Here is a 25,250-nt window from a genome sequence, read left to right as displayed (position 1 = left end):
TTTCAATTCCTACCAAACAATGAATATGAAGGGATACTCCAGGGGGTAGTGACCCCAAGTCAAATAAATACAAATGTTATAGTTCCCGCAGCTAATTCTGATTATCGGAAAACTCTGCCCAGACCAGAAACAGGCTTGTAACTCATATAAAGAGGACATATACTTTACTGAGAGGGTAGTGGATGCATGGAATAGCCTTCCAGCTGAAATGGTAGAGATTAACACAGTAAAGGAGTTTAAGAATGCGTGGGATAGGCATAAGGCTATCCTAACTATAAGATAAGGCCAGGGACTAGTGAAAGTATTTAGAAAATTGGGCAGACTAGATGGGCCGAATGGTTCTTATCTGCCGTCACATTCTATGTTTCACCCTAAGCACCATAACCACTATGGCTCATTGCACTGGTTATGCTTCTATGGATATATGGATAACGCCCACTCCTACTTTTCTTATTAAGTTGTTTGGTAGCCATTTGACAAAAACTTAGATTGCTTTATTCTCATTGCCTAGGTAGACAAAAAAAATCTAACCACCCTCTACACATACACACAAGTAAAGCATCATTCTACATACAATTCCCAACTCTTATTAGACATTTAACCATACAAGTCCCATCAAAATACAGCCCACCACCCATACACCATCACACAACTGCAGCCACATGCACACAAATCCTGTGGCGGGTGAACACAAAATATAAATTGTTATTGGAGGGTGAAGAAAATAGAGACTTGCAAAGTGTTAGAATTGAAATATTGATGGGAAGAGAAACTGGTAGATAAATACTGGGAAGTGAACTAGAAGAAGAGCAGAGGTTAAAAAAGAATGCTGATTGGGATTGGGGAGTAATTCAAAGGGTGATGTAAACCATGGACACTTGTTTAATATACTGTAGTAGAGTCATTGCCCTGGACCTGCTGTTAGTCCAGGTGTTGGATATATGTGTGTAGTGACTAGAACACACAGGAAAGGATACAATCCTTATAAATCAGGAGGTCACCTTTGGAGGACAGGATAAATAGCTGGGATATCATGATGGTACCTGGAACAACATTGGGAAAGAGTAAAATAAAGGGTTAATGACATCACAGATTAAAAAGAAAATCACTAAGTGGAAAAAACATATATTATATTTCATAAGGAGTATCACATCCAAATGAAGAATGGGAGAATATTCTAAGATACATCTCTCGATCAAACTAGAATTAACAGAACTACTGTGCACCAGTTTAGTTATTTAAGTCTAAGTTGTAGGACAAGAGATATGAACCTAGACCCCAGGGCTGAGTCAAGTACAGTCTGAATGCATATGGTTCTTGAAAACATACAGGTGTCAACAGTCCTGATTTTGCCAGGGCAGTCCTACATTTTGGGGACCTGTCCCTTAAAAAAAAATGGTCCGGGGGTGTGGCTAGCGGCCGACCGAGAAAGGCGCATGGAGTGAGAGCTCCCAGGCCTGACGGACCCGAGAGCTACAGACAGCCGGTACAAACCCACCAATATCGACCCAAAAAGAGCCCCATCGTGCAGTACTCACCCACATGGCGCCTTCCAAGCAATTAAAAATCACGGACCCGATCAGATCAGCCAAAAAAGACCGAAAATGGTATGCCATGATGGGGTTATTTCACATTCCTGGGCTACCATATGGTCTCAAAAGGCAACACAGACCCAGCAAACCAATCTGGCAAACTAAATTGGGCAAGCCCTATATTGACCCTGTAACTTTCCAAAACACCATAAAACCTGTACATGGGGGGGGTATTGTTTAATACTCGGGAGACTTCACTGAAAACAAATATGAGTGTTTAAAACAGTAAAATGTATCACGACGATGAAATCAACAGTAAAAGTTCAGTTTTTGTGTAAAAAAAAATTTATAAAAATGCTAACTTTGCCAACTACAAAGTGGCTACTACAATAGACTGGACATACCCCATTTTGAATAACGTGGGTTGTTTAATTTTACAAATGGTATGCCATGATGGGGTTAATTTTCATTCCTGGGCTGCTATACGGTCCCAAAGGCAACACAGACCCAGCAAACCAATCTGGCAAATTTCAATGTGCAAACATGGAAAAGGGGAAAGCCCTACATTTGACCCCTATAAGTTTGAAAAGAAAACATAAAACCTGTACATTGGGGGCACTGTTGTACTCGGGAGATGTTACTGAACACATATTGGGGTGTTCTTTGTCAATAACACATATCAGGAACTGAGAATCCATACCTAAAGTAGAATGTGTGTGAAAAAAAAACAAAAAAATGACTACCTAAAAGTTTGACAAAGACTAGTGGTAGAATTAGTGCATGGAAAGTGTTAAAATATCACCATTCTAAATACCCTATGGTGTCTTATTTTTAAAATGATATGGTTTGATGGGGTAAATTACATTGACCAGCTTTAAAAACGTCCCAAATGGAACATGATGCATGATGACCAGCTAAGAAAATTCCAAGTTGGAAAAGTGGAATGCTCAACCTCCAAATAAGGTCTTTTAGCCCCCAGAGAACCCGACACACCTATACATAGGTGGTATCAGTGTACTCAGGAGATGCTGCTGATACATATCGGTGTGTTCTTTGGCAGTAACCCTTACATGTATTCTTAAATTTCTATGTGTGTCAAAAAAATTACCAATTATTATATATTTTTTTAATTTGGCATAGAATGGTGGTAAAATGGTTGCATGAAAAGAGTTAAAATACCCTGAGTTTAATACCTTAGGCTGTCTTCTTTTTAAAAATATATACCGTATATACTCGAGTATAAGCCGACCCGAATATAAGCCGAGGCCCCTAATTTTACCCCAAAAAACTGGGAAAACTTATTGACTCGAGTATAAGACTAGGGTGAGAAATGCAGCAGCTACTGGTAAATTTCTAAATAAAATTAGATCCTAAAAAAAATATATTAATTGAATATTTATTTACAGTGTGTGTATAATGAATGCAGTGTGAGTGTATGAATGCAGTGTGAGTGTATGAATGCAGTGTGAGTGTATGAATGCAGTGTGAGTGTATGAATGCAGCGTGAGTGTATGAATGCAGCGTGAGTGTATGAATGCAGCGTGAGTGTATGAGTGCAGCGTGTGTATGAGTGCAGCGTGTGTATGAGTGCAGTGTGTATGAGTGCAGCGTGTGTGTATGAGTGCAGTGTGTATGAGTGCAGCGTGTGTGTATGAGTGCAGCGTGTGTGTATGAGTGCAGCGTGTGTGTATGAGTGCAGCGTGTGTGTATGAGTGCAGTGTGTATGAGTGCAGTGTGTGTATATGAATGCAGGATGAGTGCAGTGTGTGTGTATGAGTACAGTGTATGAGTGCAGTGTGTGTGTATGAGTACAGTGTATGAGTGCAGTGCAGTGTATGAGTGCTGTGTGTGTGTGCAGTGTGTGTGTGTGTGTGTGTGCAGTGTGTGTGTGTGTGTATGAATGCAGTGTGTGTGTGTATGAATGCTGTGTGTGTGTGTGTGTGTGTGTGTGTGTTGCAGAGCCTTGGTGGGGGGTGGGCAATTTTTTATTTAATTTTTTTTTATTATTTTAATTTTTTTTATTATTATTATTTATTTTTATTTATTTAATTTAATTATTATTATTGTATTATTTATTATTTAATTATTATAATTTTTTTATTATCCCTAATTATTTTTTTTTCGTCCCCCCTCCCTGCTTGATACATGGCAGGGAGGGGGGCTCCTTCCCTGGTGGTCCAGCATTGGCAGTTCAGTGGGGGGGAGAGGGGGCTGCAGAGAGCGTTACTTACCTGTCCTGCAGCTCCTGTCAGCTCTCTCCTCCTCCGCGCCGTCCGTGCAGCTCCCTCGGTCAGCTCCCAGTGTAAGTCTCGCGAGAGCCGCGGCTCTCGCGAGATTTACACTGGGAGCTGACCGAGGTGCTGAACTGACGGCGCGGAGGAGGAGAGAGCTGACAGGAGCTGCAGGAAAGGTAAGTACAGCTCTGCCAGCCCCCCTCTCCCCCGGTCTGTAATATGGCAATGCAAATTGCCATAATACAGACTCTGACTCGAGTATAAGCCGAGTTGGGGTTTTTTAGCACAAAAAATGTGCTAAAAAACTCGGCTTATACTCGAGTATATACGGTACATGTTTATATACAGGGTTATTCAGGGATTCCTGAGAGATATCAGTGTTACAATGTAACTTGATTTTGAAAAAAAAAAAGGGTTTGGAACTAGCAAAGTGCTACTTGTACTTACAGCCCTATAACTTTCCCAAAAAAAGCTAATAACATGTTTACATTGGGTATTTCTAAACTTAGGTCAAAATTTAGAAACATTTTAGCAGGGTTTTTTTTTGGCGGTTGTAGATGTGTAACAGATTTTGGGGGTCAAAGTTAGAAAAAGTGTGTTTCTTTTAAAAGAAATTTCATCATATTTTATAAAAATTTTTATAGTAAATTATATAATATGATGACAATAATGGTATCTTTAGAAAGACCATTTAATAGCAAGAAAAACGGTATATAATATGTGTGGGTACAGTAATTAAGTAAGAGGAAAATTCAAGATTATGCTAGCTTTAGTGTACTAATAATCTTAATTTTAATGATGACAGGAGGCAAGATGAGAGCTCGCCATCCAGCTGTGCCGCAACCAGCTCTTCCTCCACATCACCCACATGCTGGGGCTCACCCAGATAGGTCTCCTTCACAAAGGAGTTGGGACCCCAAGTCCCGTTATCAGAATGGGGACCTTCTGCTTGCCACTCATCGAGAAACGATAGTGATGGTGGGACCTCCTGCTCCTTGTCCGAGGAAGGGTCATAAGTTGGAGGGTTTACAGGCCGTGTATGTTTTCCCTTCTTTAGGGGAGCTTTACCCTTTGCCTATCCAGTGGCGCTTAGCAGGGCGGCCTTGTTCCTTGGAAGAGGAGTCGGACTCCTCCGAGATGTCTCAGTTGGGAGTGTTTAGTGGGATCTGGTTGCGTCTTGAGTCGCTGGAACGCCTTGGCTGAGGCCTTCTCCACAGAAGCGATTACTGTCACCGCGAGCCGGGTTACTAGATATAAAACTGACCGACTGAACCACCCCTAGGTTAATACTAACCGTGACAGGTCCCTGTAGTAGGCAAGGCGAACAGAAGCCAATTTCTGCACCGATTCCCATATATCTATCTGTAATAACTGGGCTCACCCGGCAATACTAAACCTCCAGGAGTATAATCATAGGAGCTGTAACAGTGACAGACAGATCAAAGGGAAAATAGGAAGCCTCCGGTCACGTGATCAAATTACAGCTAAACACAAACACTGCAGAAATGTAAAAACAGCCCTGGTCCAAAACGGTAAGAAAATGGAAAAACAGCCCTGGTCATTAAGGGGTTAATGAAATCACGGGATCTATAGGGTAAGGCGCTGCAGTACCGCCTGTATCCAGCAGGGAGCAATGTGGAGACAGCTGGGGAATACATACACCCTGTGCTACGTTCCTATTGGCTGTATTAACACGCCGCACTCGTTGAAGGATCCGCTGCTCTGATTGGCTGGCCGTACAAAACATGCCCAAGCCCCGCCTCTCCGTTGCTAAGGGAGGAACCTTGCGCGTGGCAACCGGGGTCCAGTCAGATTGCGAGGCGAGGAATAGCCCGCGAAAAAAAAGCCCGCGAAAGCAGCCATTAGCGAGTGTGAGAGCAGCGAGCGGACACAGCCCAGCATCGACACCATGCCCCGAGACTACCTGGCCGAGAAAGGTGAGCCCCGGGCCGGGGAACAGGCACGGAATACACCCTCACAACCCTCAGCCATCCCCGGGGAACAGGGACTGGCACGGAATACACCATCACAATGCTCAGCCATTCCAGGGGGAGAGGGGGCTGGCACGGAATACACCCTCACAACCCTCAGCCATTCCAGGGGGAGAGGGGCTGGCACGGAATACACCCTCACAACCCTCAGCCATTCCAGGGGGAGAGGGGGCTGGCACGGAATACACCCTCACAACCCTCAGCCATTCCAGGGGGAGAGGGGGCTGGCACGGAATACACCCTCACAACCCTCAGCCATTCCAGGGGGAGAGGGGCTGGCACGGAATACACCCTCACAACCCTCAGCCATTCCAGGGGGAGAGGGGGCTGGCACGGAATACACCCTCACAACCCTCAGCCATTCCAGGGGGAGAGGGGCTGGCACGGAATACACCCTCACAACCCTCAGCCATTCCAGGGGGAGAGGGACTGGCACGGAATACACCATCACAATGCTCAGCCATTCCAGGGGGAGAGGGGGCTGGCACGGAATACACCCTCACAACCCTCAGCCATTCCAGGGGGAGAGGGGGCTGGCACGGAATACACCCTCACAACCCTCAGCCATTCCAGGGGGAGAGGGGCTGGCACGGAATACACCCTCACAACCCTCAGCCATTCCAGGGGGAGAGGGGCTGGCACGGAATACACCCTCACAACCCTCAGCCATTCCAGGGGGAGAGGGACTGGCACGGAATACACCCTCACAACCCTCAGCCATTCCAGGGGAACAGGGGGAGGGGCGACTGGCACGGAATACACCATCACAACCCTCAGCCATTCCAGGGGAACAGGGACTGGCATGGAATATACTCTCACAACCCTCAGCCATCCCCGGGGAGATGTCAGGCTCCGGTCATAGTGGTTAATGGGGTGTGAGGGTTAATACCGGGCCGGTAAGGCTGTGCCGCGAGCAATGCGGCCGGTGGTCTCCGGGCAGAGCATCATGGGAGCTGTGTGTCTATAACTCGGCCTACCGAGCTGTGAACTACAATCCCCATGACGCTCTGCGAGCCCCGGGCCGCGCTCTGTGTTTACACAATGTGGGTCATAGCTGGGGAGCACTGCAAAGCATGCCGGGAGCACCCTCAACCCACCCAGGTATGTGGGGTACCTGCGCGGGGCATGCCGGGAGTCCCCCGTCAGTAAGGGATCTGGCTACCGGTAACACCGGCGGCTCCTGTTCTCCCGGGCCGGCTGTTAAAGGCACTTCCGGTTCCTCTCATCCACTTCCGGCTGTCAGGGAGTCACGTGATCCCAGTACAGAGCCAGGCTCTCACAGTGTGTTTATATCCCCCTTATACCCAGCCTCTAACACAGAGCCAGGCTCTCACACAGCGCGTTTATATCCCCCTTATACCCAGCCTCTAACACAGAGCCAGGCTCTCACACAGCGCGTTTATATCCCCCTTATACCCAGCCTCTAACACAGAGCCAGGCTCTCACACAGCGCGTTTATATCCCCCTTATACCCAGCCTCTAACACAGAGCCAGGCTCTCACACAGCGCGTTTATATCCCCCTTATACCCAGCCTCTAACACAGAGCCAGGCTCTCACACAGCGCGTTTATATCCCCCTTATACCCAGCCTCTAACACAGAGCCAGGCTCTCACACAGTGTGTTTATATCCCACTTATACCCAGCCTCTAACACAGAGCCAGGCTCTCACACAGTGTGTTTATATCCCACTTATACCCAGCCTCTAACACAGAGCCAGGCTCTCACACAGTGTGTTTATATCCCCCCTTATACCCAGCCTCTAACACAGGCTGGGCTTTCACACAGTGCGTTTATATCCACCTTATACCCAGGCTCTCACACAGCGTGTTTATATCCCCCTTATACCCAGCCTCTAACACAGGCCGAGCTCTCACACAGCGTGTTTATATTCCACTTATAGCCAGGCTCTCACACAGTGTGTTTATATCCCCGTTATACCCAGCCTCTAACACAGAGCCAGGCTCTTACACAGTGTGTTTATATCCCCCTTATACCCAGCCTCTAACACAGAGCCAGGCTCTCACACAGTGTGTTTATATCCCCCTTATACCCAGCCTCTAACACAGAGCCAGGCTCTCACACAGTGTGTTTATATACCCCTTATACCCAGCCTCTAACACAGAGCCAGGCTCTCACACAGTGTGTTTATATCCCCCTTATACCCAGCCTCTAACACAGAGCCAGGCTCTCACACAGTGTATTTATATCCCCCTTATACCCAGCCTCTAACACAGGCTGGGCTTTCACACAGTGCGTTTATATCCACCTTATACCCAGGCTCTCACACAGCGTGTTTATATCCCCCTTATACCCAGCCTCTAACACAGGCCGAGCTCTCACACAGCGTGTTTATATTCCACTTATACCCAGCCTCTAACACAGAGCCAGGCTCTCACACAGCGTGTTTTTATATCCACCTTATACCCAGCCTCTAACATAGGCCGAGCTCTCACACAGCGTGTTTATATTCCACTTATACCCAGCCTCTAACACAGAGCCAGGCTCTCACACAGCGTGTTTTTATATCCCCCTTATACCCAGCCTCTAACACAGGCCAGGCTCTCACACAGCGTGTTTATATCCCCCTTATACCCAGCCTCTAACACAGAACCAGGCTCTCACACAGCGTGTTTATATCCCCCTTATACTCAGCCTCTAACACAGACTGAGCTCTCACACAGTGTGTTTATACCCCCCTTATACCCAGCCTCTAACACAGAGCCAGGCTCTCACACAGTGTGTTTATATCCCCCTTATACCCAGCCTCTAACACAGAGCCAGGCTCTCAGTGTGTTTATATCCCCCCTTATACCCAGCCTCTAACACAGGCTGAGCTCTCACACAGTGTGTTTATACCCCCCTTATACCCAGCCTCTAACACAGAGCCAGGCTCTCACACAGCGTTTTTGTTTTCCACCTTATACCCAGCCTCTAACACAGAGCCAGGCTCTCACACAGTGTTTATATCCCACTTATACCCAGCCTCTAACACAGAGCCAGGCTCTCACACAGTGTTTGTATCCCCCCTTATACCCAGCCTCTAACACAGGCTGAGCTCTCACACAGTGTGTTTATATCCCCTTTATACCCAGCCTCTAACACAGAGCCAGGCTCTCACACAGCGTGTTTATATCCACCTTATACCCAGCCTCTAACACAGAGCCAGGCTCTCACACAGTGTTTATATCCCACTTATACCCAGCCTCTAACACAGAGCCAGGCTCTCACACAGTGTTTATATCCCCCCTTATACCCAGCCTCTAACACAGAGCCAGGCTCTCACACAGCGTGTTTATATCCCCTTTATACCCAGCCTCTAACACAGAGCCAGGCTCTCACACAGCGTGTTTATATCCACCTTATACCCAGCCTCTAACACAGAGCCAGGCTCTCACACAGCGTGTTTTTATATCCACCTTATACCCAGCCTCTAACACAGAGCCAGGTTCTCACACAGTGTTTATATCCCACTTATACCCAGCCTCTAACACAGAGCCAGGCTCTCACACTGTGTTTATATCCCCCCTTATACCCAGCCTCTAACACAGAGCCAGGCTCTCACACAGCGTGTTTTTATATCCACCTTATACCCAGCCTCTAACACAGGCCAGGCTCTCACACAGCGTGTTTATATCCCCCTTATACCCAGCCTCTAACACAGAACCAGGCTCTCACACAGCGTGTTTATATCCCCCTTATACTCAGCCTCTAACACAGACTGAGCTCTCACACAGTGTGTTTATACCCCCCTTATACCCAGCCTCTAACACAGAGCCAGGCTCTCACACAGTGTGTTTATATCCCCCTTATACCCAGCCTCTAACACAGAGCCAGGCTCTCACACAGTGTGTTTATATCCCCCTTATACCCAGCCTCTAACACAGAGCCAGGCTCTCACACAGTGTGTTTATATCCCCCTTATACCCAGCCTCTAACACAGAGCCAGGCTCTCACACAGTGTGTTTATATCCCCCTTATACCCATCCTCTAACACAGAGCCAGGCTCTCACAGTGTGTTTATATCCCCCCTTATACCCAGCCTCTAACACAGGCTGAGCTCTCACACAGTGTGTTTATACCCCCCTTATACCCAGCCTCTAACACAGAGCCAGGCTCTCACACAGCGTGTTTATATCCACCTTATACCCAGCCTCTAACACAGAGCCAGGCTCTCACACAGTGTTTATATCCCACTTATACCCAGCCTCTAACACAGAGCCAGGCTCTCACACAGTGTTTGTATCCCCCCTTATACCCAGCCTCTAACACAGGCTGAGCTCTCACACAGTGTGTTTATATCCCCTTTATACCCAGCCTCTAACACAGAGCCAGGCTCTCACACAGAGGCTGGGTATAAGGTGGATATAAACACGCTGTGTGAGAGCCTGGCTCTGTGTTAGAGGCTGGGTATAAGGGGGGATATAAACACAGTGTGAGAGCCTGGCTCTGTGTTAGAGGCTGGGTATAAGGTGGATATAAAAACACGCTGTGTGAGAGCCTGGCTCTGTGTTAGAGGCTGGGTATAAGGTGGATATAAACACGCTGTGTGAGAGCCTGGCTCTGTGTTAGAGGCTGGGTATAAAGGGGATATAAACACGCTGTGTGAGAGCCTGGCTCTGTGTTAGAGGCTGGGTATAAGGGGGGATATAAACACTGTGTGAGAGCCTGGCTCTGTGTTAGAGGCTGGGTATAAGTGGGATATAAACACTGTGTGAGAGCCTGGCTCTGTGTTAGAGGCTAGGTATAAGGTGGATATAAACACGCTAACACAGAGCCAGGCTCTCACACAGTGTTTATATCCCACTTATACCCAGCCTCTAACACAGAGCCAGGCTCTCACACAGTGTTTATATCCCCCCTTATACCCATCCTCTAACACAGAGCCAGGCTCTCACACAGCGTGTTTATATCCCCTTTATACCCAGCCTCTAACACAGAGCCAGGCTCTCACACAGCGTGTTTATATCCACCTTATACCCAGCCTCTAACACAGAGCCAGGCTCTCACACAGCGTGTTTTTATATCCACCTTATACCCAGCCTCTAACACAGAGCCAGGTTCTCACACAGTGTTTATATCCCACTTATACCCAGCCTCTAACACAGAGCCAGGCTCTCACACAGTGTGTTTTTATATCCACCTTATACCCAGCCTCTAACACAGAGCCAGGCTCTCACACAGCGTGTTTTTATATCCACCTTATACCCAGCCTCTAACACAGAGCCAGGTTCTCACACAGTGTTTATATCCCACTTATACCCAGCCTCTAACACAGAGCCAGGCTCTCACACAGCGTGTTTTTATATCCACCTTATACCCAGCCTCTAACACAGGCCGGGCTCTCACACAGTGTTTATATCCCCCCTTATACCCAGCCTCTAACACAGAGCCAGGCTCTCACACAGTGTGTTTATATCCCCCCTTATACCCAGCCTCTAACACAGAGCCAGGCTCTCACACAGTGTGTTTATATCCCCCCTTATACCCAGCCTCTAACACAGAGCCAGGCTCTCACACAGCGTGTTTTTATATCCACCTTATACCCAGCCTCTAACACAGGCCGGGCTCTCACACAGCGTGTTTATATCCCACTTATACCCAGCCTCTAACACAGAGCCAGGCTCTCACACAGTGTGTTTATATCCCACTTATACCCAGCCTCTAACACAGAGCCAGGCTCTCACACAGTGTGTTTATATCCCCCTTATACCCAGCCTCTAACACAGAGCCAGGCTCTCACACAGCGTGTTTATATCCCCCTTATACCCAGCCTCTAACACAGGCTGAGCTCTCACACAGTGTGTTTATATCCCCCTTATACCCAGCCTCTAACACAGGCCAGGCTCTCACACAGCGTGTTTATATCCCCCTTATACCCAGCCTCTAACACAGAGCCAGGCTCTCACACAGTGTGTTTATATCCCCCCTTATACCCAGCCTCTAACACAGAGCCAGGCTCTCACACAGCGCGTTTATATCCCCCTTATACCCAGCCTCTAACACAGAGCCAGGCTCTCACACAGTGTGTTTATATCCCCCCTTATACCCAGCCTCTAACACAGAGCCAGGCTCTCACACAGCGTGTTTTTATATCCACCTTATACCCAGCCTCTAACACAGGCCGGGCTCTCGCACAGTGTGTTTATATCCCACTTATACCCAGCCTCTAACACGGGGTGTGATGTGACTTTATTAGTAAATCGATAACCCTGCTAGGGGTCTCTTCAACTCACAACACTTAAAGTGCTTCACCAAGGTGAAAAACATAGCTAGTATGTGGCTTCTAACACTGCTAGTCACCACAAAGAGCATAACCTATTAAAGAAGTTGAAAATATTATTTGTAAAATACTTTTTTTTTTTTTTCCCCATCCACTTGAAATGCTTGCTGCTGCTGCTCCGAAAAACATAACAGGGAGAGGTGCTCACAAATCAGATGTGCCATGAGTATAGAACTAAAATCGTTTAAATTATTGCTCACAACTTCTATTTTTCAATAGTTTCATTTTGAAATGTAAAACAGGGTCCATGTTTTTTTAAACCTTCACATTCTCTGGGTAATCAATGATTTATGAGACATCCTGTGGCTCTAGGCAGCGATTACACACCAGTCAATGACATGCCAATCAGGAAAGTCTCCTTCTGGCTTATGGGGGCTGATCTTAAAGGAAGACTTTAAGCACCATACACACTACAGTGCACTGTAGGAGTTATGGTGCCAGAAGTGCTATTGCACCCCCTCGCCCTAAGCAAGAGCTTTTGGTTCTGAAGACTGAGGATTTGGGGGAGCAGACCGCAGATTAGAAGTCAAACCATGACTAAACTAGTCGTTCCAGTCATCACAAAACACTAAGAGAAGGGGGAGGTTTACAGGGGGACAAGACCTTCTGCATAGCGTAATCTGGTGCTGTTCATTAAACAATGAGTGAGATTTGACAAAATACAAAGGTTCAGCAACAAGCTAATTTGGGTATAAAGTTGTGTGCTTAAAATATGTGAGGAAACACTTTAAATGTGAAACAAAAAATAATGCTGACATGAGTTGTACATTACCTGTCTTACAAAAAGTATCTCGGCGTGCAATCTTGATAAGTGGTTAGTGAGTGACTGAGGACTACAAATTTTAGGCACATACTTCCTTTCCCAATTCAGCTATTTTTTCCCCTAACCTCTCTTTTGTTAATTACTCACTATAATGAATAGCGCAGAAGGTTTTACATTCTCCTTGTCCCAATCATCACAAAACACTGGAGAAGGGTGACAAAGATACTTGATACATGTTTTGGATGTCGGCCTCTTAGTAGTTTTAACAGAATTGTTAATGTGCTGCTAAAGAAAGCTTGTTCTTTTGTTTGAGCATATACCATATGCAATTGGTTGTAAACTTTTATGGCAGATTTTTTTTTTGTAGAATTAAAGAGCAATGTTTGCATTGAAGTGCCAAGGCAATAATACAGTAGTAATGTAATTAATTGTGCACAACATTCCATACTACACTTTATTTTTTTCTGATTAGGCATAAATGTTTCTTTATTTGTATTGTAGAAAAATGCAAGACATTCCTGCAAGAATTTTATAAGGATGATGAGTTTGGGAAGAAACACTTCAAGTATGGAACTCAGCTGGTGAGTGACAGAAATTCTAGAATTTACATCCTCTGTTTGTGTCTGTTAATGGTGATTGCTGTGCATGCCAAGGACGCTCCTAATGTTTCTCTGCTTTAGTTGAAATGGCAAAATTTCTTAAGTGCAATACACAGTACTTGAATGTAATTTAGTAAATGTTTAAATGTAATTTTATATATCTGTTCTTCAGTTGTAGTTGAACTTGGGAATTTAGAGATTGTTAAATTAGCCTTCCACGTTTCCAAATATTTAGGATGGAAGAAATTATCTACCATTCAGAAGCTAAACATGCATCTTCTGTTTCAGACAAATATTGCTCACAGAGAACAGGTTTCTCTATATATTGATCTGGATGACCTGGCTGAAGAAGACCCTGAATTGGTGGATTCTATCTGTGAGAACACGAGGAGATACACCAATCTCTTTGCTGATGCTGTCCATGAGCTATTACCTCAATATAAAGAAAAAGAGGTAAGTTATTTTCTAGAGGGTAATTGGGATGTGACTGGCTATGTCTGCGTCCTTTAAGCTATTATTGCATAGTTTCACAGTTAAATATAATATGTACATGAATTTGTGGCGTTTCAGGTGATTAACAAAGATGCCTTGGATGTGTATATTGAGCATCGGCTGATGGTTGAACAGCGAGGTAGAGACCCAAATGAGATCCGGGATGCTCAGAACCAGTATCCACCAGAACTAATGCGCAGATTGTGAGTACTCATCACAAGCACAATATTAATCTGTATGGAATTGACTAAATGTAATTTTTAAGCCAATTCTTTCAGCCATTTTTTAGTGATGGACAATTGTCCAATTAATGTGTAACTCTCATTGATTAAAGTCAGGTCTTCCTCCACCTTAGTGGGTCTAGGATGAGTGTAACAAGGGTTATCTTTTATATTACCCTAATTATCAGACATTTATCCATTCCTTTCCCTACAGTGAGCTGTACTTTAAGGCACCATCGAGTGCCAAGGCCCGTGTGGTTCGAGATGTGAAGGCAGATTCCATTGGCAAGCTTGTTACAGTCAGAGGTATTGTAACCAGAGTAACAGAGGTCAAACCAATGATGGTTGTGGCAACATACACATGTGACCAGTGTGGAGCAGAGACTTACCAGCCTGTAAGTGCCCTCCTGGGTGTTTTTATGTAAAACGTATTACTTAAGGCAAAGTGGTTTGTTCAAATGTTTAGTCTTTCTATCTCATTTTACAGATACAATCACCTACCTTTATGCCAATAATAATGTGTCCCAGCAAAGAGTGCCAAACAAACCGGTCTGGTGGAAGGCTGTATCTGCAGACGCGTGGGTCCAAGTTCATAAAGTTCCAAGAGGTCAAGATTCAGGAGCATGTGAGTTTCTGACTTAGTGTTTTCTGGAGCAAATGGTTCCCCTCTATTTTGAATTCAGTCCTAATTTTATTTATTTTATTTTTTAAATCACTGTCATACTTTTAATTTCCAGAGTGACCAAGTTCCAGTCGGAAATATTCCTCGCTGCATGTCTGTGTTTGTAAAAGGGGAGAACACTCGCCTGACGCAACCCGGTGACCATGTTAGCATTACTGGTGTGTTCCTACCAATGCTGAAGACTGGATTTAGGCAGGTGGTACAGGTAAGTGGAGAAATAAATGTCTTTAAGGAAGTCTGGTGTATTCTTGGAAATCGGTAACCTAGAATGGTTGACATTTGATTTGGTAAGAATTTCTTCTGTGAATTCATATGAGCTTTCATTTGAAGGGGTTGCTTTCTGAAACCTACATGGAGGCACATTGCCTGGTAAGGATGAATAAGACTGAGGATGATGAGCTGGGAACTGAGGAGCTGAGTGAGGAAGAGCTTAGGCAGATCACAGGTAAACAGAGGATTATAGTCTCCAAAACTTGTATTGGAAACATGATCCTGGTAAAACAAAACACGAATTCTACATCAATATAATCTCTCCACAGAGGAAGATTTCTATGAAAAACTTGCAGCTTCCATTGCTCCGGAAATCTATGGGCATGAGGATGTAAAGAAGGCACTTCTGCTCCTCCTTGTGGGTGGTGTTGACCACTCTCCACGTGGCATGAAGATTAGAGGTCAGTCTAGCTCTAACAGCTACTTTATACAGGCTTTTTATTTATTTAGGTATCATATTAACATTGTTTCATGTCTTTAGGAAACATTAACATTTGCCTGATGGGAGACCCAGGAGTAGCAAAATCCCAACTTTTGTCATACATTGATCGTCTGGCACCACGCAGTGAGTATAGAGCTGTCCTGCTGGGTTTGGCCCTGTGCATTTTTGGTTTAACTGCATCCCTCGACTTCTATTAATTTTACTCAGAAATTGCACTGCAAACTGTCAGTTGTTGCACTCTTAAGTCTAACTCTTAAATAGACTACCGTTCATTACTGAGACTATTCAGGGAGGAGCAAGAATATATCTTGCTAAAGGATGGCTGGGTAACTGCTTGACATGTACACTGAAACGTTGTGTACAGAGCTAGATTTTTTTTTTTCTGACTGCTTATGCTATAGCAAAGTATAGTCACATCCTGTAATGAACCTGGTACATGGTTTCGCTGTAACCAGTATGTGTTGCTCTTTACCAATTCTTTAGGTCAGTACACAACTGGTCGTGGGTCCTCTGGTGTTGGTCTCACAGCTGCAGTAATGAAGGATCAAGTGACTGGGGAAATGACCCTGGAAGGTGGTGCTCTGGTTTTGGCAGACCAGGGTGTGTGCTGCATTGATGAATTTGACAAAATGATGGACAGTGACAGAACAGCTATTCATGAGGTTATGGAACAGCAGACAATTTCCATTGCCAAAGTAAGCTATATTTACAGTTGTCTCTTACCACTTATATGCATGAAAGAAATGGTCTAAAGTGTACTTGATGTGTAATTTTAGGCTGGGATAATGACCTCTCTAAATGCCCGATGCTCCATCCTTGCTGCCGCTAATCCAGCATATGGAAGATACAACCCAAAGAAAACTATAGAACAAAACATCCAGTTACCTGCTGCCTTGCTCTCTCGATTTGACCTACTGTGGCTTATTCAAGATAAACCAGACCGAGACAATGATCTCAGGTGAGCTGCTTAATGAGCTAAACTTGCACATCATTCTAGTCTGGGGGGAAAACCTTGGCCTCTGAGTTTCAATTTGCGTTGTTGACAAAATCTACAATTTATTCTGATAGTCTTATCCTAATGCTTATGTTGGACCCGCTTTTTTTTTTTTTTTTTTTTAAAAATAGGCTTGCACAACACATTACCTATGTCCATCAGCACAGCAAGCAACCACCTTCCCAGTTCCAGCCTTTGGACATGAAACTAATGAGGTAAGTTCTGCCTCTTTTCTTTTACTTTGCATTTGTTCATGTGCTTCTCTTCCGGTTAATGGTAACATGCCTTTTGGGGGTCTGTCCTGCAGGCGCTACATCACAATGTGCAAGAGTAAACAGCCTGCAATCCCTGAAACCCTGGCTGACTACCTAACTGCTGCATATGTAGAGATGAGGAAAGAGGCACGGACCAACAAGGATACTACATTCACCTCCGCTCGAACCTTGCTCGCTGTCCTTAGACTGTCCACTGCTCTGGTGAGTGTCTAGGTGTTTATCCCACCACCATGGTGGAGCTTTGCACAAGTGACTCTTGCCATTTCAGTTCTTCATAAATCCTGGTTCTAGTTACTCTGTCCATTTGGCTTCAAAGTGCTGTTCGTGCAGGTAGTTTTTGTAATAGACCTACTGCATGGATAGCACTTCACAAGCTCATTGTGACATTTGCATCTCTCTTCCCCAATCGGTTGGTACAGTTCCCAGATGCCGAAGGACTGGCTTGTGTTGACAGGCAGAGACAGGAGCAACTGCTGATGTATTTATGGGAGCATTGCACTTGTCTCGGTCTGATAGTGTTTGCAAAATACACATGCAATCAGTTATGTTGGAACTGCTCCTATATTGTACCTTTTTATAAACCTCTCATACCCTCCAAGCAAGGAGTTTATTAAACTAACTTAAAATTGCAGTACACAGCTCTATCTTTGTCTTGTAATGCAAACCATGTCTAATTCCTAGTATATTAGAGTTGTTCTGTGAAAGCAAATGTTAGGGATTCTCTAAGCTGCAGAACAGTTTGGCTATAGTGTCAAACTGCCTGATTAGAAGACCTGTTTGAACCTTATTTAGTGGTACACTTTAAACTCTCCAGGAGAATGCAGTCTCTGGGGTTCATATGGCAGCTTGGTTTTGGTTCTATAATTACTTTTTATGTGTGTAATGTTTCTGAAATGTTTACAGGCAGGAATGGTGCTTTAATGTAAAGGGGACAACCTATCCATGGATATTCATGTCACTCACTGTGACGTCTAAACACTCTAGCACTACAGCCATTTCATCTTCCCTGGCCACCCACAGACAGCTTTCAACAAGCAATGGTTGACTATTATGGGCTGAAAGCGCTCAGCCGGCAGGAAACCAGTCATCACTGCTGATGGCTCCTCATTAACCTGATCAACACAGAGGGCATTAAATTGCTAGGTTCTAGTTTAGCAATAATCCATTAAAACCTTTTCAATGATAGTTGGTGTCTTGTTCATTTAGCAGGAACACCAAATTAGCCCAAGTGTGTAGTACATTAATTATGCATGTTCTAAGGGCTCGTAATATGAATTACAAGCATGAGTGTGTTTATTAAATCTAACCTTAAAGGATTATAGTAGTGTAAAATGCTCCTTGTTTAACTCTATCAGGCACGATTGCGTATGGAGGATGTCGTAGAGAAGGAGGATGTGAATGAGGCTATGAGGCTCATGGAAATGTCCAAAGACTCCCTACTAGGAGACAAAGGGCAGACCACCAGGTAACTTGGCATATGCATGGCTTAACATTTTTAGCAAGGTCTGTCTACAGGGAAGGGCGTTAGACTCTTTCTATATCTTTATAGTTCTTATTGTCCACTCAGTATGGTAGGTTTACTCATTACTTTCCTTGCATTAAACCTTCTGTTTCAGGACACAGCGACCCGCTGATGTAATTTTTGCCACAATACGTGAAATGGTCCCAGAAAAAGGGCCACGAAGTATCAAGTTTTCAGAAGCAGAGCAGCGTTGTGTGTCTAAAGGCTTTACACCAGCCCAGTTTGAAGCGGCTTTGGAAGAATATGAGGAGCTGAATATTTGGCTGATTAACCAGGCCCGTACGAAGATCACCTTTGTGTAATGTTATCTGCAATGGCCTTCTCATGGTTCTCATTCTTCTGGAGCTGAAATGCTGTAGAAAACTCTGCCTAGTAATTAAATTTTTTTTTCCTTGAAGCCACATCCTGCAAATACCTCGCCCCAAAAAATTTTTTGTGGGGTTTATGCAAGTCTTTTACTCGCATTTCACGCTGTAATGCTGAAAATCCTCTTGTATCAGATGTGGACTTGTAAACATCAGTGGTGTCAAATCTAAAGTATAGAGGCCTCATGTCTACGTAGTAGGTTTATTTTTGTGCTTAATAAAGACTTTTTTAGTAAAGAATGAAACTGTCTTCACTTTTTTTTAAAATTTCCTTTTAAGCTTGCAATACCTTGAATTGTGTAATGAAAGTTTCACTTTTTGTATTATTATTATTATTAGAATATTTTCAATATATCGCTACAGCTTGCCTTGTCAGCCTGAACTGCAGGGTTTTGCATGCTTAGAATTGTGCACTATTAACCCCTTAAGACCACAGGGCGTTCTATGCCGTGCCTATTTTGATGGATCTAAACGCCGCAGGGCGACATAGAATGCCCTGCGATCTTATGTACTTACCCAGTTGCTGGCGATCCCAGGCCGGTGATCGCGGTATGGGGACTCACCAGGGAGTCCCTCTTCGGCCTCCCTGGGCCGTGTGATCGCGAGGTCCTTGTAAGGACCTCGCAATCACATGGACGACAAAGCCGTCCAAGGCATTCCCAGCAGGGGGAATGCCTGTAATGACAGGTACTCCCCCTGCTGTCTGTAAAGTAAAAACAGTGTAAAAAGTATGTACAGTAAAAAATTTTAAAAAAAATATATATTCTCTATATACATATCATATAAAATTCTACGTATATATTTATGTAATTTTATTAATTACAATTTGCAGGACCTGCCTGACAACCCAGGCCGACAGTTCAGGGAATTTAATTTGCTAGCACTATATTTAACCCTGGAACTTTCCAAGACACCATAAAACCTGTACATGGGGGGTACTGTTTTACTCGGAAGACTTCGCTGAACACAAATATTAGTGTTTCAAAACAGTAAAATATATTACGACGTCAGTGACATTTCTTGCATTTTTCACACACACAAATGGCACTTACACGGATGATATAATTGTTGTGATACGTTTTACTTTTTTGAAATACTAAAATTTGTGTTCAGCGAAGTCTCCTGAGTATAACAGTACCCCTCATGTACAGGTTTTATGGTCTTTTCAAAAGTTAGTCAAATATAAGGCTTGCGTTTCAGTTTTTTCACATTAAAATTCGCCAGGTTGCCTTTGAGACCGTATGGTAGCCCAGGAATGAAAATGATCCCCATGATGGCATACCATTTGCAATAGTAGACAACCCAGGGTATTGCAAATAGGGTATGTTCAGTTTTTTTTAGTAGCCACTTAGTCACAAACACTGGCCAAAATTGGCGTTCAAATTAGTTTTTTGCGTTTTCAAATATTAACACTAACTTTGGCCAGTGTTTGTGACTAAGTGTCTACTAAAGACTGGACATACTCCATTTGCAATACCTTGGGTTGTCTACTTTTCCAAATGGTATGCCATCATGGGGGTAATTCTTATTCCTGGGCTACCATATGGTCTCAAAGGCAACGTAACCAATCTGGTGAATTTCAATGAAAAATGTAACTTGTTATATTTGACCCTGTAACTTCCCAAAATACCATAAAACATGTAGATAGGGGGTACTGTTTTACACGTGAGACGTCGCTGAATACAAATGTGTATTGTATTGCAGTAAAAGCAAACCGTATTTTGACATGCACAGTTAAAATGTCACGTAGAACTAAAACAATTTTAAAAAATGTTCTCGCTTTTTTTTTATATTTTCATATTAAATTCTGTTCCATACCTAAATATTTGTTAACTTTTTTTTTTTATTTTTTTTTTTTATTCTTTATTTTTGAGTGCATAAGTAGACAAAACAGCTCACTTTGCCACAATAGCATTTGCAAGCATCAACATAGCACATTGTTATTACAATGATGGCGTTTGAGCGATGCACATTTTTATGTAAAAATAGAACATGAGTTAACATCGGTTGCCTTTTACAATTAAAGTGACTATCTTAATCTGCGCTAAATCAGCAGCATGGCTAAGTCATAAGAGCTGTGGCATGAAATGATTAGAAAGAAAAACAAAAATAAAAGCATAAAGGGGAACAAATAGCAACGTTTATCTGTGTTAGACTAGTTACTTTAGTGACGCTAAAATAGTAGCAGTGTGCTAATGCGCTTTGCCTTGTGGTCGTAGTCTGCCTGTGTGTGAGGTTTACACAGTGTCGCTCTTGTGGGAGTTATTGGAAAGCTGCGCATTTTAGGTAATTTTTCTTTGAGGCAGTTGTAAGGGCGGTACATAAGGAAGATAAGGGAGTGTTGTTAAGTAAACAGACATCGCTGTCGTGACCGTAATGTACCCTTATAAACTCCAGCAGGCTCCAACCTCATTGTATAATAATAATAGTAGATGGAAAACAAGCTGGTTATCAACTGAGAGAGAAATATTAAGTGTCGAAGAACAATACCTTTAAACATAGTAATACGTTTTGAAATGTGTTGCATTTCACAGCCTGAATATACTTGTCAAGCTTAGCCTTATCAGGGATGTGCTACAAAGCCTAACTGGCTAGTCTAAAAATTAGTAGAGTGAAGGCCAGGTTAACCTAGTGCACGTTATATGTCTCTATGAGTTTACATTAGCGAGATCAGGCTTGCTATTCATGAGTGTGCTACCAGAATATGCGTATGCAAACATCAGGGTGTTTCAGGCTATATATACGAAAAACTACAATAATCACTTAGATATAAACAGTATTAGAGTAATTCAACAGGCTGATATCCACCCTATGGCGCACACAGCACTGTGTACTTGTTTGCTGCGGTTGCATGGACTTCAAAAGAAAAATCATAACAAACTTATTTACATTGACAATATGGAAAGATGTGTTAACTAAGGCATTAGGTAGAGTCATTGGATACCGGGCATCCCGCGAGTTTGTAAATAAGTCTGAAAAACTATCCATACCTAAATATTTGATGTTAAACGAAAGCCCTGTTTCCCCTGAATAAAATGATATATAATAAGTGTGGGTGCATTTAATATGAAAGAGGTGAATTACGGTTGGACAGACATATAGCGCAAATGCCAGGTTTTGTTTACCTTTTTTTTGGATCACAACTTGTACATTTGGCTGCGGTCTTAAGGGGTTAAGGGGACAATCCTTGACCATAACTACAACACATGTGTAGAGGTTATTGACCTACATGGAGGCACTTTTTTCTTCTAGCAGTTTGCCCTAGTTGCATAAAACCCACAAGGCAAAATTGATAGTGCAGAAGTTTATTTCCTATCAATTTCACCCATAAGACTTTTCCTTGAACACGTCTTAAACTGAATACAAAGCTGGTAGCCCCAAAGCACCATAACTATGTTGGCACTAACCAGATAAAAGCACAAGCCATCAATATAGCAAGAGGATACTCACAGTAAGTGCTTCTAGATTAGATTTGGTCTGGGCAATGCTCAATGCAGACTTGTAAAGAATGGGTATTTTGCAAATGCAGGCACGTCTCTTAAAGCGGCACTGTCATGCCGAATCTGTTTTTTTTTAACCCCCCTCCCACCTCCACTACATCCAATTGACCCACTAGTAACCCCCAAATACCCCCAGATTACCTCTTTTTAAATCTGTATCTTCTGCCCCGATCTATATTCTGGGCGCCGCCATCTTTGTGTGGGTAGGTGAAGTCCCTGAGGGACATGTCATCTGCCCACACTAGACAGACTGTAAGATTCCCGCACATGCCCAGAGAAACACCAGGACATGCGAACAGGAATTTCATTCATTCATCAGACAGACGAATGAATGAATAGAAAAAAAATCAGACGAACAAACTAACACTGAGTATCAGTGTTCGTTTGTTCGTTCAGTTTGTTACAAGGAGGGAGCTATCGGCTTGCAGCTCTCTCCTTGTAATATGTAAAGATAGAAGCGGCAGGGAGCAGTGATCCCCGCCACTTCATAAGACCCCCATGTCCCCCCCTCACTCTATGGGAGTCAATTTGACCCCCATAATAGCACAAGGGATATTAAAATCTCCCAAATGCCCCTACCCGCTATACCGCGAGTAGGGGCATGTCTACTAAACAGTGAGCAGCCTGTGGCTGCTCACTGTTGAAAAAAAATTACAATAAGGGGGGGCAGACCTATTGTCCTCCCCCCCTCCCCCACCCTGAGCGGCGGGTGGGAGCCATGAAGATAATGAGGGGGGGGGACCTACTGTCCTCCCCCCCCAGGCCCCCACGCCTGAGCGGCGGGTGGGGGCCATAATGATAATGAGGGGGGGGAGGGCCTAAAATAAAGAGAGGGGGGGACCTAATGTCCTTCCCCCCCCGGCCCCCACCACTGTGTGGCGGGTGGGGGCCCTAAATAAAGATATGGGGGGACCTCCTGTCCTACCCCACCTGGCCCCCACCCCTGAGCGATATGGCCTACCCCCCCCCCCCCCCCCCCCGAATATCGTGCAAAAGTTCATTTATTTCAGTAATGCAACGTAAAAGGGAAACTAATATGAGACGCATTACATGCAAAGCAAGATTGCTCAAGCCGTGATTTGTCATAAGTGCGATGATTATGGCTTACAGCTCATGAAACATAGAAACATAGAATGTGACGGCAGATAAGAACCATTCGGCCCATCTAGTCTGCCCAGTTTTCTAAATACTTTCATTAGTCCCTGGCATTATCTTATAGTTAGGATAGCCTTATGCCTATCCCACGCATGCTTAAACTCCTTTACTGTGTTAACCTCTACCACTTCAGCTGGAAGGCTATTCCATGCATCCACTACCCTCTCAGTAAAGTAATGCTTCCTGATATTATTTTTAAACCTTTGTCCCTCTAATTTTAGACTATGTCCTCTGGTTGTGGTAGTTTTTCTTCTTTTAAATATAGTCTCCTCCTTTACTGTGTTGATTCCCTTTATGTATTTAAATGTTTCTATCATATCCCCCCTGTCTCGTCTTTCCACCAAGCTATACATGTTAAGATCCTTTAACCTTTCCTGGTAAGTTTTATCCTGCAATCCATGAACCAGTTTAGTAGCCCTTCTTTGAACTCTCTCTAAGGTATCAATATCCTTCTGAAGATATGGTCTCCAGTACTGTGTACAGTACTCCAAGTGAGGTCTCACCAGTGTTCTGTACAATGGCATGAGCACTTCCCTCTTTCTACTGCTAATACCTCTCCCTATACAACCAAGCATTCTGCTAGCATTTCCTGCTGCTCTATTACATTGTCTGCCTACCTTTAAGTCCTCAGAAATAATCACCCCTAAATCCCTTTCCTCAGATGTTGAGGTTAGGACTCTATCAAATATTTTGTACTCTACCCTTGGGTTTTTACGTCCAAGATGCATTATCTTGCACTTATCCACATTAAATGTCAGTTGCCACAACTCTGACCATTTTTCTAGTTTACCTAAATCATTTGCCATTTGGCTTATCCCTCCTGGAACATCAACCCTGTTACATATCTTAGTATCATCCGCATAAAGACACACCTTACCATCAAGACCTTCTGCAATATCACTAATAAAAATATTAAAGAGAATGGGTCCAAGTACAGATCCCTGAGGTACCCCACTGGTGACAAGCCCAAGCTTCGAATATACTCCATTGACTACAACCCTCTGTTGCCTGTCACTCAGCCACTGCCTCACCCATTCAACAATATTGGAATCCAAACTCAAAGAGTGCAGTTTATTGATAAGCCTTCTATGTGCAACAGTGTCAAAAGCCTTACAGAAATCTAGGTAAGCAATGTCTACTGCACCACCCTGATCTATAATTTTAGTTACCCAATCAAAAAAATCAATAAGATTAGTTTGGCATGATCTCCCTGAAGTAAACCCATGTTGTCTCTGATCTTGAAATCCATGTGTTTTTAGATGTTCAACAATCCTATCCTTTAACATGGTTTCCATCACTTTCCCCACTACTGAAGTAAGGCTTACTGGCCTATAGTTGCCCGACTCCTCCCTATTACCTTTATTGTGAATGGGCACAACATTCGCTAACTTCCAATCTTCTGGGACTACTCCTGTTAACAATGATTGGTTAAATAAATCTGTTAATGGTTTTGCTAGTACACCACTAAGCTCTTTTAATAGCTTTGGGTGTATTCCATCAGGTCCCATTGACTTATTTGTCTTTACTTTTGACAGTTGAAATAGAACCTCTTCCTCTGTAAACTCACGTGTAATAAATGACTCATTTATCCTTTTTCTTAACGGAGGTCCCTTTCCTTCATTTTCAGCTGTAAATACCAAACAAAAATATTCATTGAGGCAGTCAGCTAGACCTTTATCCTCATCTACATACCTTCCTTCTTTTGTTTTTTGTTTTTGTAATTCTTTATTTTGGTCGTGCAGATATGAGAATTACAAACAAGCTTTCTATAAGTCACAGCATCATGAACAAGCTTCAGTACAGTATGTTTAAAACGTAAAGTGACTTTTGAGAATCATGCACATTTTTTATATATATAACAGGTTTGAACCATTTAGTTGCAACTGGAGAGTTCCGCTAGGCATAAAATAAGGGTGGGCAACATAAAATGTT

At 43.7% G+C, this 25,250-nt stretch overlaps 2 protein-coding genes across 5 annotated transcripts in view; one reads left to right on the top strand and one right to left on the bottom strand.

Annotated features, from left to right (window-relative positions):
- AP4M1 (adaptor related protein complex 4 subunit mu 1) overlaps positions 1-24,937 on the bottom strand; it is a 34,298-nt gene extending 9,361 nt beyond the window's left edge. The window contains exons 1-2 of one of the 4 annotated variants that reach the window (XM_063449662.1): positions 24,886-24,937; positions 978-1,043 (exon numbers count right to left, since the gene is read on the bottom strand). In XM_063449662.1, the coding sequence (XP_063305732.1) occupies positions 978-1,035 (58 nt within the window). In that variant the 5' untranslated portion in view covers positions 1,036-1,043; positions 24,886-24,937. Of the gene's footprint in view, positions 1-977; positions 1,044-6,854; positions 6,979-24,885 lie in introns of those variants that run through there. The other 3 variants (XM_063449659.1, XM_063449661.1, XM_063449660.1) reach the window with 3 other exon arrangements.
- On the top strand, positions 5,585-18,894 carry MCM7 (minichromosome maintenance complex component 7). Its single transcript, XM_063449658.1, has 16 exons — positions 5,585-5,703; positions 13,303-13,382; positions 13,689-13,853; positions 13,971-14,095; positions 14,328-14,508; positions 14,601-14,738; positions 14,851-15,000; positions 15,126-15,240; positions 15,335-15,466; positions 15,547-15,630; positions 15,991-16,202; positions 16,284-16,465; positions 16,633-16,716; positions 16,809-16,977; positions 18,132-18,241; positions 18,393-18,894. Exons 1-16 carry the CDS (start codon positions 5,676-5,678, stop codon positions 18,598-18,600), a joined length of 2,163 nt encoding a protein of 720 aa, XP_063305728.1. The 5' UTR covers positions 5,585-5,675; the 3' UTR covers positions 18,601-18,894.
- Positions 24,938-25,250: the final 313 nt, after the last annotated feature.

Source organism: Pelobates fuscus, chromosome 3 (assembly GCF_036172605.1).
Source record: "Pelobates fuscus isolate aPelFus1 chromosome 3, aPelFus1.pri, whole genome shotgun sequence".
Classification (NCBI taxonomy): domain Eukaryota; kingdom Metazoa; phylum Chordata; class Amphibia; order Anura; family Pelobatidae; genus Pelobates; species Pelobates fuscus.
The sequence above is the reverse complement of the archived record's forward strand: the minus strand, read 5'-3'. Positions and strand labels throughout refer to the sequence as shown.